Raw genomic sequence first — 18,144 nt, forward strand, 5'->3', positions numbered from 1 at the left:
GCGAGCACGAACTGCCAGGCTCTCAATCCCCATGGCAACTTGACGTACAGCTGGTCACTGTGACCCAGAATCTGACTGAGCTGCAACAATCAAAGGTGCAAATGTCAAGATTAATTGGCTCTTGATTTTTTTTTCTGAGGCTAAATAACCACACATCGGCCAAAGAAGCACTGGCATCACGTTTATTCATGATCATTTATATGGTAACTTGATGTATGGTTGGCCACTATGATCCAGAAGCTGCAACGATATAAGAATATGTGAATGTCTTGTTCCGTTGTATGTCTATGAACTTTTGTTTGGCATGTTGTGGGCCTCATAACCCCAAAACTGGACCAATCAGAAATGGCAAAACATTAATTCATGTCAATTCCCATGGCAACTTTGCGTACAGCTGCTCACTGACTGATGAGCAACAACACAAGTTCAGAGATATCGTTGGGCGTCGGAAATCGGGCATTTTCCGATTAACTTGCCTAAATGTCCGATTCATACAACCGGTCAGATGTTCTAGCGTTTAAAACCGAGCGTGGTCATTGTCCGATAAAAATTCCATTCCCTCGGACACAGACAGACAGACAGACAGACAGACAGACAGACAGACAGACAGACACACACACACCACACACACACACACACACACACACACACACACACACACAATTCTCTTCGGTTTTGTGTTTGACGTTCAGATGTTTTCAGTTTTGGAATCGTGGGCTGTAGGCGCCCCCCCCTGTGAACACACACACTGATGTCATTACGTAACCCTGTTTTTTTTTTATCTGTCAACTGAGCTTTGAGCTGAATCCGGCACGCACGAACGCATGCATGCACGCACACACTCACACACATTAACAATGACTGATCGCAATAAGTAGTGGCGTGTCTAAGTTATTCTCTAAAATTTCACTTGATTAGGCAAAAAAAAAAAATAGGTGTGGTTAAGGTAACATAGCCAAAAAAATAGGGTAGAAAGGAAGGCAATCACTTTTATTTTTTTTACTTTTTTTTTCTAATGTGTACAAATTAAACCTACTTGACAGGGAAATAAGTGTGCGACTCGAGCGCTTTCGCTTTCATTGCGTTTTCTGCACTCGTTTTCTTTTTTTTCTTTTTTTTCAAATGTAAAAAAAAGTTATAGGGTCGGCCCCTAAAAATAGGGTAGGTCGGGTTACCGTAACCACACCTATTTTTTTTTTTAGGCCTTATCGCTTTTAATGTCACCCACGCAATCACGCACGCACGCACACAAACACACATAGTCACACACAAACACACACAAACACACACAGTCACACACACACACACACACACACAGCACAATCATCGTGTTGTTTTTGAGAAATTATGACGCCTTTCTCACGAGTTCAAACAGAACTCACAACAAGCGTGCACCGTGACATGCGCGAAAACTGCAACTTGTTATGGGGGCGAGGACGCCCCCATTCTATACGGATAGTTTCGAGGTTGACCATGGGCAGCGCCATTTTGTTGTGAAATACGTCATCAGTTTGTGTACACAGGAAGTTGTGACATCCGTCACCCTATGGGAGGGGTGACGTCAAAATTGTTCATCTGTAGAAAGTTGTGAAATCCGTCACCCTATGGGAGGGGTGACGTCAAAATTGGTCATCACAGAGTTTGTGTAACACAGGAAGTTGTGAAATACGTCACCCTATGGGAGGGGTGACGTCAAAATTGTTCAACAAAAACATGATATGTCGCATTGTGCAGGGTCAACTGCAACAAACTCAAACCGAGCCATTCATACCTAGCTGTATTTGAGTGACTTATATACCCGACATTTTTATTTCTTATTTTTAGCACAGGTGTAGGAAAAATCATGAACCAAAATGTTATTTATTTTCAAATTTAACATTTTTTTTACAAATATGACCATGGTCTTTTAAACATACAGTGACATTAAACATTGTTATGTTAGAAAAAAGAAAAAAAGCTTTTGTGCACAAATCAGAAAATACATTGTACATTTTACCTACAGGCCAAACCGTGAGTGTCTGTGGCAAAGCCCGACCCAGGAAATTGCACTGATTTTATATTTAGATCAGAGAGAAATTGTCAAGAACAGGCGCTTGCATTTGGATGTGTCCAATGATAGTAGGTTTGGTTGTGATCAATCAGAATAATGTAGGAATAAAAATGTATGACAGTTTAGTATGATGACATGTAATTCACATATGCTGAAATATGATATTATACATCATGTAATATTATTATGGCTGTTGCCATGACCATGAAACCCAACAAAGGTTTAATGTAATGTAATTCAAAATACCAAAACCGAGCACCTATTAATCTCGTCTTTGCGCGTGAAGATTGAGGCCGTCTGCCAGTAGCGGTTAGGTCATACAGTGGAACCCCTCTCTAGCGACCTTTAAAATGTTGACAAAAATCGGTCCTTGTGGAGGAGGGTCCTTACAGAGGGAGGGGGCGGAGTCAGGGGGCCACAAAGAAAGTCAGATTTAAAAAAAAAAAGAAAACAGAGAAGTTTGAGTTGCTGACGACCGTTCTCTCTGAAAGCAAACTGCTTCGATTTCATGTTTGTCCTTGGTGTCCACCAGTTCTGGTGCATGTACTACCCTGGCCAAGTTTCCTCTCAAGACATCAAAGAGACCGCCCCAGTATACTCTACAGCCTCTGGGCGAACCACCTCTCATAGCTAAAACTGGGTCAATGACCCCTGGGAAGAAGGTCAGTGTCTATAAAAATTTTACTCCTAGGCCTGCGGCCAGGGAGGGGGGGAGTATACCGGTACCATTTGAGAATCAGACCAAATGAGAATTGAACCATTTGAGAACATCCTTTTTTTTTCAATCACTACATCGAAGGCCTGCGGCCCGGGGTTCACATGGGTTGGTTTGTTTGTTTGTTTCAAACCCACACCCATATACACACATTTCCCATTTAAACCATTTGTCGGCCCCCTGTCGATATTTATCGACTAAGTTCCTTGTTCACCCTTGTCGGTGGAATGGTCTATCGTGGGCTGTAGACGCCCCCCCCCCCCCCCCCCCTGTGAACCCCGCGTGGTTCGAATTTGCATAACCGGTGTTTGTGCTGAGAACTGTTCCACCATGGAAGGAAGCCTGCAAGTGTACCCTGCTACTGACGTCTACTCGAGGACAACGAAGGATGGAGGAAGTAAGTAAGGTAGGACTTCAGCTCTCATTGTTCGTTTTTGAGTAGTTGCATTTTTATTCGTGTTTTCATGTTTCATCCGATTGTAAGCAGAATGTTCAGCCGATTTACACTGTAGTTGAGAGAGGAGAGAGAGAGAGAGAGAGAGAGAGAGAGAGAGAGAGAGAGAGAGAGAGAGGGAGAGAGAGAGGGAGAGAGAGAGAGAGAGAGAGAGAGAGAGAGAGAGAGAGAGAGAGAGAGAGAGAGAGAGAGAGAGAGATCTGTCAAATACACCATAGTATGGTTGTTCAGTAGGTCAGTCACTGCAAAGTATTTTGTCTACAGCAAACAAGATCATTTATAATTAAGTAATATTCATTTTCGGCATATATCTTCATAACGTACTGTTTCTATTTCCCCCTTTCGGCAGTATAAAGTAAGCATACATGTATGTGTCTGCAAATGTGCATGCATTCATTTATGTTTAACAAATCAAAACAAAACACATGAATAAATATTATTTTGACTTGAAAGTGATGAAAACGTTCAGCTATTACAAAACTATCAAAACATTTGGACAAAAACAAAAGTGAATTATGCCACAGATTGGAAACAAAGAAAACAGGATAATTAATGACACAACCAGTGAGACAAAGAAGAAACAATTTGCTTACATTATACTAGACCAACAGCTCCGTACCTCTGCATTGTGACAGTTATGTGCACACGGCACAAGGAGGGTAGTAAACACACACACGCACGCACGCACGCACGCACACACACACACACACACACACACACACACACACACCACACACACACACACACACACACACACACACACACTTGTCCGTTAATAAATGGAAGCCTAATGCTGGTTGATGCTTATCATCGGCTGTACTGTGAATATCATGCCATGACCCCTCTTCCATCAGCCTTAAGTAATCGCTATCCACTGACAAATTCCCAAACGAAATGTCTATTTGTCCGGGAGGGGGGGAATTGGAAATTGGGTATCGACACGATTCACCAAAAGCGAATGTACTATTGTAAAATGATTGTATGTATTGTGAAGAAACAGAATATTTAAAGCAAAAACACAACAACTACAAAACAACAACAACACATGCACACTATTTATGGGTTAATTTTGTCTTCAGTTCACAACTGACCTTTGATCTGTGGACGTCACCATCGTCAGTTTCACCTACGCCAAGGACTTTGCGTGTTTTGAGTCGTGAGTGAAGGTCACTGCTGCTCAGTTTCCTGAAACATATCAATACAACAAAATATAGCTATTCTGATGAACACGTGGGGGAATTCGGGGGCTGTGATTGGATGGTCTCTTCCGATCATCAAAGCATAATGCGGCGGAAGTCGGCCATTTTACTCAATATCCAAAAGCATATTGAGAAAAATGGCCGACGCATGATTCCGGTTCACCCATCTGTACCACGGCGATGTTTCTATCGACAACAGCATACACTGACAACTTAAAAGGCTGTTTCAACAACTGTGTTGTGAAGTCGAATGCACTTGGAGTCAGTTTTTCTTCCAAAGTCAGAAAGCGTGTAGCGGTGTGCATGTCTGCGCGAACATGATGCGCGTAAGAAGTTTGTCTGCTATCAAAACCTGAGATCAACGCATCGACGCAAAAACTGTAATTTTGTAAGTTTGGAACAACAAATCAAGGTCATAACAGCTATATAATCGCTATTGTGTTTTCAGCGTAGCAATAGGGTCCGATATTTAGACTCGAACAAGTATAATGCGACTCGTCTTCGACTCGTCGGCATTATACTTGTCTCGTCTAAATATCGGACCCTATTGCTACGCTGAAAACACAATAGCTGTTACTATTGAGTGCCATATCACAGCTGATGACATAAAGCTTACAGTACAAAATAATATTGAGTGCCACGTCACGGCTGGTGACATAAACACAATATGACTGCATGATAGCGAGTGTGACGTCATAGCTGACGTCATAAAACGTGTGTGTGTGTTCACATTTAAGCACAGTAGATTCTATCACTGAAAAAGGCCACCACAAATTTGGCAGATCATTTCACAGATATAACGACAAAGAAGCGAACAATTAAACGGAAGGTGAACAAAGTTGATCTCAAAGACCATATCTACTCATCTTCTAAATGCGCTATTTGCAAACACAGGGACGCAATCTCGTTTGATGTCCTGACTGAGCGACATCGTTAATGAGGATTCTTAAACGTATTTGCTTACCTGTTGATACAATACTTGGTACACAACTGCAAGAATGCAATGCAGAGAAAAAACCCATTAAAACCATTAAAGAGAGAGAGAGAGAGAGAGAGAGAGAGAGAGAGAGAGAGAGAGAGAGAGAGAGAGAGAGAAAGAGAGAGAGAGACAGAGAGAGACAGAGAGAGAGAGAGAGAGAGAGAGAGAGAGAGAGAGAGAGAGAGAGAGAGAGAGAGAGAGAGAGAGAGAGAGAGAGAGAGAGAGAGAGAGAGAGAATTGAATTGAATTGAATTGAATTGAAATTTATTTTACGAGGGTGACAGAATAAGCAATGTATACATGCTTCTTTTCATCCGGCCCCCGCCCATTGAGGGGTAACAAACAAGAAGAAATAAAAGATAAGTTTAACAATAGTACAAATGACATATTTACCATAATTAACATATCAAGCAACCAATAAGACATTTTAAGATGCATTAAGATTCTTTAGCAATGCTTGAAAATTATATATAATATAATATAATTATATATATAGAGAGAGAGAGAGAGAGAGAAAGAGAGAAAGAGAGAGAGAGAGAGAGAGAGAGAGAGAGAGAGAGAGAGAGAGAGAGAGAGAGAGAGAGAGAGAGACTGACAGACAGCCAGACGGACAGACAGATAGACACACATGCAGACAAACATACAGACAGACAGAACATGACATTGTTCTAATCAACAAGACGCCCACCTACCTTCCTCAACCCCCCCCCCCCCCAAAGAAAAGAACAATAAAAACAAGGAAAAACAAAGGAAAGACAATCCTGGTAAAGCCAGTGACAGCATCACCCCCCGGAATAACGTTAACAGAATCAAACGAAGCCACAGGAAGGTTCGTGTTGGCTTGTTTTTACCTCGTTTGCACAGCGCGACTCGGGTGTAGCGTTGAGAAAATCACTACAGTCCATGTGTGCGTGACATTGATCATTACTGGCACACTGATTGCCCTGCATGTTGTCTGTAAGGGGTTTGTGCGTCTTATTTACGTTTCACATAAACCGGTAGAATGTTCAGTGCGGAACTAGCGTCCGTTGCTTAATTTGCAGTGGACGTGTGTCGCAATGCCGCAATGTTAGGCTATTAATTAGCGATGGAGCACGTTTATAGAAAGGGGTTTATTATCTGGGTCTCCTTAACATTTCACGCAAAGCAAGGGTAGTGTTCAGGGCTGAGATGCACGAAGCGAAAGTGGGTACCACCCAACCGGGTGATAACAAACCGACAGTGGGTGCCACCCAAGCGGGTGCAAACATACCGCCGGGTCTGATTCGTTGAAATCACAACATATTTCAATTTCAATCAATCCATCACCGCCGCTGGCTCCCACCCGGTTGGCAACTTTCTCGTGCTGCTCGGCCCAGGATGCACCAAGCCGTCTGCATCATCCCAAACCCCCTTCGTCTCCTCTCAACCATATTCCCTCTGGGGTGAGGGCTGGCTTGTTTCAACGAGTCGCTGACCGATTTGTGTCAGAGACCTTTTAGTGACAAACTATATGGAGTCTGAGTATAGACGACGCCGCAGAATGTTTTTGCAAAATACATTTCTGACTTTGCACCACAACGGAATTTAGAGCCTATCCACAGACACACAGACACACACATACACAAACGCGCGTGCGCACGTACGGACACATGCACGCACACACGCACACATGCGCGCGAGCAAATGCAAACACACACACACACACACACACACACACACACACACACACACACACACACACACACACACACACACACACTTGCGCGCGCGGAGACAACAGCTCAATTAGCAAAGACAAAAACACGTTTTAGCATGATGCGTGGATCGCAATCTTTCAAGGTAACTAAAACTTTATGTTGAGCCTCCTGTGATGAAAGTGATTATGACAACAAGGCGGTCATTTGGTGGTTAAGTACCAAGTTAGAAACATTTTTTCGACAGAGTTTTGACCTATCCGCAAAAAAGCTTTTGTCCAAAGTAAAACCAGCTGGACATCTCCAAGATAGACGCACTCCTGGTGTTCTCATTATTTCCTTAATTAGAAGAAACCTCTAATCTTCCAGCTGAGGCAACCACGATTCTTATCATCAGTGAATCCATACTCATAACGAAGTCTAGACAGAAGCTGAAAAACAGCTAAATTGGTAGGTACTGAGCTCGCGCCAGAAAAACAAAACAGACAAACGCCTACATAGAGATTTGATAACAGAATGTTTTTTAAACTCACATTGAGAATTCCGATAGCCTTCTCTTGTTTAGTGGAGCACCTACGGACGTGCGTTCGTCCGTGCGCGCGCGCGCCGGCGCGTGTGTGTGTGTGTGTGTTTGTGTTTGTGTGGGTTCGTGTGTGTGTGTGTGTGTGTGTGTGTGTGTGTGTGTGTGTGTGTGTGTGTGTGTGTGTGTGTGTGTGAAGGTGTGCAGTAATCAGGGCAATTCACGTTCACCTCTTCTCCTCCTCTTTTCTGTTCAGTAAAATTGGTTTAATTTAAATATGATTGTGTAATGGTAAACTAGTGGGGTCCTGATTTGGCCTATAGATATGGTCCGCTGGACTCAAAAAGGAACAACTAACTAACTAACTCCCCTTTTCTAACATTTTCTTTCTCAGCAACATCTCTTGTCTTTCACCCTTTGATCTTTGGAATCCGTATACTGACCGTTAACAAGCTGACGTTCCGTCTAAGCGTTAACACAGCGAAATTAGAACGGACATGACAGTGTTTAGACTCTGAGAATCTCAGTTTCGAAGACGACGTTAATTTGCCGTGCTTGTGGATTTTTCTCTTTCTTGTTTTTTTTTTATTCCCTTTCCACTCTTCTTCACTGTTCTGTTTTATGTCCGTACATTCGATTCTTCTCTCTGTGTCTCTGTCTCTTTCTCTCTCTCTTGTTACCCAAAACATAAACATTCGTGGCCAAGCTAAAAGAAACTGTCCGTTTTAATTAGGAATGTTGAAGGATTCTTACAAAGGTGAGAGGGTGCTTGGGTGCATGCAAACATCTTTCCTAAATGTCACCGGAACAGCTTGTACAGTACCCTTCTCCTTTGCTTTCAATTAGTTTTCCCCCTTGGGAATCAAAGTTTAAAAGTTTCGTCATTTGTTTTCCATTTACACACATGCGAACTGGAACTGGAGAAGATGCAACAAGATAATTGAGGCACGGGACATGAGATTGGGCATGCGTCCAGAGCAATTCGACTGCGTGCACCTTCTCGCATACATGTGTGGTGTGTTTCAAATTAAAAAAAATTTGGGAGCAAACAATGTTTTTGGTTAAAACAAATGCGATTCATTACATTTAGTCAAGTTTTGACTAAATTTTTTAACATAGAGGGGGAATCGAGACGAGGGTCGTGGTGTATGTGTGTGTGTGTGTGTCTGTGCGTGTGTGTGTGTGTGATTCAGACCAAACTACTGGACCGATCTTTATGAAATTTTACATGAGAGTTCCTGGGTATGATATCCCCAGATGTTTTTTTCATTTTTCGGACAAATGTCTTTGATTCCTGATTCCAAAAACATATAAATATGTTATATTTGGATTAAAAACAAGCTCTGAAAATTAAAAATATAAACATTATGATCAAAATTAAATTTTCGAAATCAATTTAAAAACACTTTCATCAATGGAATTCTCTCCCCTTTCACATCCGCCACTCTCAGTCACCCCAAGCATTCAAACGAGCACTTAAAACGCACCTCTTCAAGAAATACAACCCCTGATTTCGTTTTCTCAGTCCATCAGTAGGCTACATGTAGTGTATTTGTTGTTTTAGTCATAATGTATATAAACATCTAGGACTGTTTTCAGCATTGTTGATAACATGATCTTTTTGATTAAGGGTATTCAGCTGGTATTTCCTTGTTTTTTACTACCTATTTTATTCATGTTTTTATTACTTAGTTAGTGGAAGAATCTTTTGTAATGTATGTGTGATGGTGTATGCTTTTAATTGAGCGTTGTTGACTATGAATGTAGATGTAAATGCTTGTATAACTGTGTTTTAATTTTAAATGTGTCAAGCGCAAAGAGCATAATTGTAAAGTTATGATGTTGCGCTATATAAATGCTCATTTATTATTATTATTATTATTATTATTCCGTGTTGGTTCCTGATTCTAAAAACACATAGATATGATATGTTTGGATTAAAAACACGATCAGAAAGTTAAAACGAAGAGAGGCACAGAAAAGCGTGCTATCCTTCTCAGCGCAACTACTACCCCGCTCTTCTTGTCAATTTCACTGCCTTTGCCACGAGCGGTGGACTGACGATGCTACGAGTATACGGTCTTGCTGAAAAATTGCATTGCGTTCCGTTTCATTCTGTGAGTTCGACAGCTTGACTAAATGTTGTATTTTCGCCTTACGCGACTTGTTTTTGTTCTAAACCAGTGAGAGTGGAAAGGTCTCCGTGTTGTTTCTGACAAGAGAAACCGCCATTTCAAGGCGCAGTATTGTTCTCCTACCGGATCAGACAGATCTTAAGGTTATGACTCCATCCATGTCTTGTACAACTGTTAAAAACTCTATTTATCCTACATACGTGAGAGAGACACTCGTGAGATAATAATCGTTCAAATCCCACGTGTGTATATCATGTAAATAAGAAGAATAAGAATAAGAATAAGAATACTTTATTATCTCATAGAGAAATTCAGGCGTGGTACATAACAATAATACAAACAGGACATTGTTTTTACATAAGACATATAGCACTATATAACAGGGCAGGTTATAAACACACCTCCCACATACCTCTCTGGCCATTCCTTGCATTGTGCTTACGCATTCAGTCATGAACACATCCATGTCTCACTTACACATCGCACACATGGACATTCTTATACGCTCAACTTACCCATTCACACATGGACATTCGACCACGCTCCACTTACACATTCTTATACGCTCCACTTACACATTCACACATGGGCATTTTTATATGCTCCACTTACACATTCCCACGTGGACATTCGACTACGCCCACTTACACATTCCCACATGGACATCTTTAAAGCACTGCGCTTACATATTCTCGCACACCTACGCGTATAACGGACTATGGCTAAACATCATTGCAAAAAAAATCATAGCATACAATATATCACAGAAAATATACGAACGTACATAAAACCAATACATACATGTACATTACTACTGATTGCACTGGCAGAAGAGGGGCTGAGTCGGGTATGTGGATGTGTTTACATGTTGCCAAGGGTGATGGATTTGTGGATGAAGCTGTTTTGCAGCCTGAGTGTCCTAGCTTTGTGCGTGCGAAGTCTACGGCCAGAGGGAAGGAGTTCATAGAGGTGGGCAAGGAGTTCACAGAGGTGGGCAAGGACATGGGACCTAATGAGGTCATGTCAAGCAAGTCTGGCAGGGACCTGTTTTTCCACTGCTTATGGTGCCAAAGTCACCGAGACAAACGTCAGTATAGAAAAAAAATTTGCGCTCGCTAATTACCCTCGATGAATTTTTAGAACTAACACGTCACGCCACACTTTCAGAGTGACGTTTCTTTACTTTGACGTAATAGTTTGCACGAGGCTTTAGAAGAGATCGAGGTTCCAAAACAAGCGTCTTCAAGTTAGCTGCCTCGACTGCAGGACATTTTCAGTAAAATACACGTAAGTACAGTATGTAGGATAAACAGAATACTACATGGCTTGCTGTGTCGTACCAGATTTACACTCGTTGCTTTTTCAAATAGTGAACAGCTCGCTTTCGCTCGCAGTTCAATATTTTAAAAATAAACTCGTGTAAATCTGGTACGACACAGCAAGCCATGTAGTATTCTCTATGTATCACTATATAGAACACCTTGCATACAATTGAAATACGTACATGTGCACATACCAAATATGCACAGCTTGGCTGCTTTCTGAACAGAGTTGGATTTATTAACTTGATTAATTGCTTAGTGAGCGCCTATGTCTATGACATTCTGTCAAATCAATTCGTCGAAAAAATGTCAGCTGTACAAGGCTGTGGATTGTTGTTGATTGTCTTGGTTGAAAGGTGTTCTTATCCCATGTAAACGCCCAGAAAAATCAATGGCGATTTAAATAATGGATTACACGAGCACTAATGAACCTTTAATGCTACGTTGTTAGAAATGTCGCTTGCGGTATCAGAATCTTGCTGTGACGTTGATTACAAGTTCGCAAGCACGGGACGAGATAAAAAAAACAAAAAACACCAACAACTAATGTATCGTATGTCTGACTTTGAAGCTGCATCCATTTCGCCGAGACAGCAATTTATTGCCAATGTGTACGGACTTTACCTTTCCTTCCGACTGGCATTTGTTACTACAGATAGTTAAACGTAAAAGACAATTAAAGACGCTACTATGCGTATTTGTGACCCTCCACCACGGAATGAGTCGCATGTCACCTTTGCATGATTTTCATATTTTTACATTTTCCTAAAGAGTTTTTTATGCTCTATCCAGTGGTGAAAACCGTTTTAGAAAAGAGCGAAAAATTTTTGAGTTATAAGCCTGTGACTAAGGTGACCCTCACACTGTTACCAGACAGCCGCAGACACTCCCCGAATTTATATTAAGCCTAGCGCAGAACCGCGCGAGGTGACATGCGACTCATTTCGTGGTGGAGGGTCACATTTGGCCTTTGGAGTTTGCCAAGGTTATAAGGTTATCTCAAACTTGTCAGGATTTTTACGTCGTAAAGTTGGAGCTTGCGAATCGATTTCTTGTACTAACGGTAATGCCGTTTGTTGTCAAATGTCGAAAGTCGGAATATAAAATCCAAAATGAACAGCCGTAACTTTTTAAAACAGTGATGCTTGTCCTTCTATGACAATTTTAAAACCGGTTGGAGATTCTTAATCGATTTTTTGTGCACTGACTATAGGGAATGCCTTTTGTTGTAATTGTCGGGGTGTTAACTTTAAAAACGACAGAAGTGACCTTTTAAAATATTGATCCTTCAAGGGCGGATCAATTGACTTTGGAGGGGGGGGTTACAAAATGACTGCGAAGATACAAGTTGACGGCGCCGAAGGCGCCTAAGCCTCTAGGGGGGTCCGGGGGCATGCCCCCCCGGAATTTTTTTTTTATCCAAAGAAGCAAAATAGAGCTATCTGGTGCATCCTGAGCCAATAAATTACCTCTTTTTTGGGGGGGTGGGGGGGTTACGTAACCCGTGTAACCCCCCCCCCCCCCAGATCCGCCCTTGTCCTTGTCTGTTGATCCAATTTTAAGTGTCGCTGGACTGAACAACGACACGTAACGGTCTGACGGGAACAAATTACATTAAAACGAAGACAGGCAGGGGGGGGGGGGAGGGAGAGAGAGAGAAAGAGAGAGAGAGAGAGAGAGAGAGAGTGAGTGTGAGTGTGAGAGAGACTGTGTCTGTTCATTTGTGTGTGTGTGTGTGTGTGTGTGTGTGTGTGTGTGTGTGTGTGTGTGTGTGTGTGTGTTTTGTGTGAGAGAGAGAGAGAGAGAGAGAGAGAGAGAGAGAGAGAGAGAGAGAGAGAGAGAGAGAGAGAGAGAGAGGGGGGAGCTGAGAGGGAAGACAGACATACCTACAGACAGAGAGAGAGAGAAGGGGGGGGGGAGTCAGACAGACAGACAGACATACAGACAGAGAAAAGAGAGACAGAGAGAGACAGACAGACAGAGAGACAGACAGAGAGAGTCGAGACTCACTCCTTTTCAGCAGTGTGCATTCAATGTGCCAAGAACCAGAAGAAATCAAGCCCTTAAAATCAAACGGTAATCAAAGGAAGGCGATTTCCACAAAAACCCACAACACTCTGAAGACAACCTTCACAAGGAACTTAGTCGATAAATATCGACAGGGGGCCGACTAATGGTTTAAATGTGAAATGTGTGTATAATAATGGGTGTGGGTCTGAAATGAAGTTAGGTAGTAGTTAACATTTGTTTTGAATAATTATTGGTATTTTGACAATGTGGGTAGCATGGAAATGTAAGCATTTGAATGTAAGTCTTTGGTACCATTGTACCCAGGAAGAGAGACCAGAGATAGGAGTAGGTTGCAATAGCTTGTGTGGTCTTTGAGTTTTGTTTTTGGAAAGATATTGTTAAAGAAAAAGAAGACAATTACAGTAATGCAATATTTATTGTGAAAACCAACGATTGTACAAAGAACATGTGAAGCAACATTATGTCTATGATGATGTGAAGAAAATTAGTTATGATTTTTAAATACTATTATTATTTAGACTTGAGACTGACAGTGTTGTGACGAGCGTTGGCTAATGGTAACGAGTACATATGCATGTAGTTGTGGTGTGTGTGTGTGTGTTTGCGCGTTGGTTTGGATTATGGGTGTAATTTGTAAAACAGATGTGACAGTAATAATGGAGTTCACATCAGTGAGGTTAGTTTGAAATGGAACACACGCACGTTTTTGAAAAAAACAATATGAAATTTTGAACCATGAGATCTTTATTAAATAATAAACTGAACATCAGCAAAACATCAAAGCAATTATTAATAAGGTTTGAAAAGCTTGACTTACTATGTTAAATAGTGGATTGAAGGCTGAAAACGTCATTTACAAATTACATCTGAGATAGGGAGGGCGGGTGGGGGAAGTGCTGAAAGTGTGGATGAGAATTAAAAAAAAAAAATGCTGAGTGACAACAGGGAGGTTAAAGGCTGCCCTTTTCGTAGCGTTCATTAATTAATTCCTATTGTTTACATGTGCCAATAATGTTATAAAACTATACCTAAGGGGACATAATAACGATTGGCTGTAGCTTTCGAACACAGAAAAAATTATTTCAGTATTGCAAAGTGGTTTTGATAGTGTCGAATGTAAACAGAACAGTCTCAAAGTGAAAGTGGATGTTTTCCGGAAATTGCGAAGTTAACAAGAATACCGGCAGAAAAGCGCGCTTTCCTGCTTAGCACAATACGCTACCGCACTACTCTGGCGTGTCAATATCACTACGTTTTGGACGTGGAAGGTGAGCGATTTCCTTCCGCCCTCAGCTAATTCAAGAAATCACCCCCCTCCTAGGTACACGTGCACTCAAGTTAACCTCTGCTTTGACCTGTGTGCCAAGAGTCAGATGAGAGAGAGAGAAAGCGAGAGCGAGAGAGAGAGAGAGAGAGAGAGAGAGAGAGAGAGAGAGACACACACACACACACATACACACACACACATAGACAGAGACAGACATAGAAAGACAGAAGCGGAGAGACTCAGAGGGAGACACAGACAAAGACATACATACAGAGAGAGAGAGAGAGAGAGAGAGAGAGAGAGAGAGAGAGAGAGAGAGAGAGAGAGAGAGAGAGAGAGAGAGAGAGAGAGAGAGAGAGAGAAAATAAGACATACAAATGTTGGTATATAAGTCACTCAAATGCAGAGTAGTATGAATGGTTTGAGTTTGTTGCGGTTAACCCTGCACAGTTCGGCCAATTATGTTTTTGTTGAACAATTTTGCCGTCACCCCTCCCATAGAGTGACGTATTTCACAACTTCCTGTGTTACACAAACTCAGTGATGACCAATTTTGCCTTCACCCCTCCCATAGGGTGACGGATTTCACAACTTTCTACTGATGAACAATGTTGCCTTCACACCTCCCATAGGGTGACGGATGTCACAACTTCCTGTGTACACAAACTGATGACGTATTTCACAACAAAATGGCGCTGCCCATGGTCAACCTCGAAACTATCCGTATAGAATGGGGGCCTCCTGGCCCCCATAATGAATGCCGAAGGAGATCTCTCCGCACGAAAAACGTTGGCCAAGTGCTCAGGTTTTGCAAAAGATTGACCAGTAAATGACCCTCCAAGTAAGGCGTTAAGAGCGTGGGGGGGGGGGGGGAGTGGGAGTGAGAGAGAGAGAGAGAGACTGTGTCTGTTCATGTGTGTGTGTGTGTGTGTGTGTTTTGAGAGAGAGAGAGAGAGAGAGAGAGAGAGAGAGAGAGAGAGAGAGAGAGAGAGAGAGAGAGAGAGAAGACAGACAGAACTACAGACAGAGGAGAGAGGGGGGGAGACAGACAGACAGAGAGAGGGAGAGGGGAGAGATACAGAGAGGGGAGGGGGGGGGGGGCCTAAAACTTCCAAGAATAGTCAATAACATTAGAATCTTAATGCTCTTTCAGAGTATATCCAGTATTCTTCCAAAATACAGTTACTTTGCAGTTCGTAACAAAAATAGGCAAACAGGCAGAAATGTAGAGACATTGACAAACAGGCAAACTGATAGAAAGATAAATAGACAGAGATAAATACGAAGACACACATAATGACACACATTTAACAGCCTCTCATTATTAATTGGGCGAAGCTGGTCGCACGGAGCTTCAGCACTGAGTTTTCGGTAAAAAGACTTCGCGACGTCGACTTCGGGCTGAATTAAGGACCTTTACAGTCACAAAGACAGAGAGACAGATATACGAACATACAAAATGAAGCAAACAATATTAATATAAAGACGACGATGAAACAGCGACAGGGGCAGTGTATTAAGATTAAGAGACAGACAGACAGATGGATAGTGTGTTTCTGTGTTAATTTTTGTCTCCAAAGCCACAACAGGCAGTGCCACATACACACAGCCACAGATACACAGACACCACCATGGCCACACACACACACACACACTTACTGACTGTGACACTCACACTCACACACACCCACACACACACTTACAGATTGTGACACACACACGCTAACACACACACACACACACACACATACAGACTCACACACACACTTACACACTTACAGACTCGCACACACACTTACAGACTCACACACACACACACACTTTTAGTTTTCTACAAGATCAGACTACAAGAGAACACTTCTTCATCCACGCACGTTTTGTCCACTGACCCCCTCCCCCCCTCCCAACCATCACGCCCACCCCACTCACTCTTTCACTTCAACTCTCACAGTTTCTGCTAGCCCCCACCCCACCCTACCCCACCCCCTCTTTTCCCCACCCGCCTCCCCTCCCCCCACTCCCTCCTGCACCTCTACCCAGCATCGAGCAACAAATCGATATATCCCTCCTGGCATTCTGGCGCTGTCACTGTCGCTGGGCTGCCGCCAATGTAGATGTGGACCTTTCAGTGCTTGCTTTGTCAGCGCTGTCGCGGATGTTGACGACTGAAGGCTTTTTAAAAGAATTGTGGTTTTGGGATGAGGGTAGTTCTGGTAGAAAAGTGGGGTGAGTGAGGCTGCGGGTGGTATGTCTGTGACAAAGCAATAGGAGTTGATAGTGCGTTTGTTCTGATGATAGAAGCATAACTCTCCATCTCTGTTTCTTTCTGTTTATGTCTCTGCTTCTCCCTCCATCTCTGTCCCTCGATGTCTATCTCTGTCTATATCTCTCTCACACACACACACACTGCACACATTATCTCTGTTTCTCTCCCTCTTTCTTTATATCAGTATGTCTCTCCGTCTCGTTCTCGCGTGTGTGTGTGTGTGTGTGTGTGTGAACACATTCTCTCGGTAACTGATATGGCCTTATTTTCAAACTCAATCCTTCCTGGAGCGGGCAAGAAGGTCAGACGTTGTGTTGTTTTTGTGGTCAGTGCACCTTAATCGTCCAGACATCCTACTCTTGCCCTTGGCCCTCACTGACCAGCGCTGGCAAAGGCTAACAACAGTTATCTGGAAATACTAATGAGTCTCAGTCACGACGTCTCTGTCACACACACGCACGCACACGGGCATGCACACAAACACACACACACACACACATACACGTACACACACACACACACAGTGTCTGCCCTCTGCCAACACGTCGTAATGGCCAACTTCCCCGCACAGAACTATGCCTGACGGTCTGCTTCTGTGTCTCTATCACAAACACTAACACAGACACACATACACAGGCAAAGACACACAGACACACACATACAGACACACATACACATACACAGGCACAGACACAGACACACATTAACACAGACACAGACACAGACACAGACAAACACTAACACAGACACACATACACAGACACACACTAACACATAGACACACATACACAGGATACACAGGCACAGACACACACACAAACACTAACACAGACACACACACAGGCACAGACACAGACACACACTAACACACATACACAGGCACAGACACACACAAACACACAGACACACATGTATACACAGGCACAGACACACACAAACACTAACACAGACACAGGCACAGACACAGACACACACTAACACACAGACACACAGGCACAGACACAGACACACACAAACACACAGACACACAGGCACAGACACAGACACACACAAACACACAGACACACACTAACACACAGACACAGACACAGACACACACAAAAACACACTAACACACAGACACAGACACACACAAACACACAGACACACACAATCACTAACACAGACACACACACACAGGCACAGACACAGACACACACACAGACACACACAGACTGTTTCACCCCTCTTTGTTATCACCAAATCCACCTTTCCCGAACAGAACTCTTTGGTTACTAATAAATCAAGCTCAATGCAATTACGTTTTGTGTGTATGTTACATTCATGCATTTGGCAATTAAGCATTTCTTTGAAGCTGCCATGCATCGGTGAATAAATCAATCGCTATTATTGTGCAACTAATTACTTGATTGTGATGCACATCTACAATGTGCAGTGGATCGTTGCAATTAATAGCACAAGCTGGCTAGCAGGAGACATGGCAAATGCATTGCAATGTTTTCTGTCGTGTTTTGTTTGTTTGTCACTTTT

At 42.6% G+C, this 18,144-nt stretch overlaps 1 protein-coding gene across 6 annotated transcripts in view; it reads right to left on the bottom strand.

Moving 5' to 3' along the window:
* The window catches only part of LOC138971560 (tumor protein p53-inducible protein 11-like), a 170,998-nt gene that overhangs the window by 46,749 nt on the left and 106,105 nt on the right, over positions 1 to 18,144 (bottom strand). For all 6 annotated transcript variants that reach the window (XR_011457293.1, XM_070344318.1, XM_070344313.1 and 3 more), the window contains 2 exons: positions 4,311 to 4,404; positions 1 to 80 (listed from right to left, as the gene is read on the bottom strand). The exon at positions 1 to 80 is cut by the window's left edge and continues 28 nt beyond it. Coding sequence is in view for 5 of the 6 variants with exons in the window: in XM_070344318.1 (XP_070200419.1) it covers positions 1 to 80; positions 4,311 to 4,404 (174 nt within the window). In the remaining variant the exon portion in view is untranslated. The remainder of the gene's footprint in view (positions 81 to 4,310; positions 4,405 to 18,144) is intronic.

Source organism: Littorina saxatilis, linkage group LG7, assembly GCF_037325665.1.
Source record: "Littorina saxatilis isolate snail1 linkage group LG7, US_GU_Lsax_2.0, whole genome shotgun sequence".
Lineage (NCBI taxonomy): Eukaryota > Metazoa > Mollusca > Gastropoda > Littorinimorpha > Littorinidae > Littorina > Littorina saxatilis.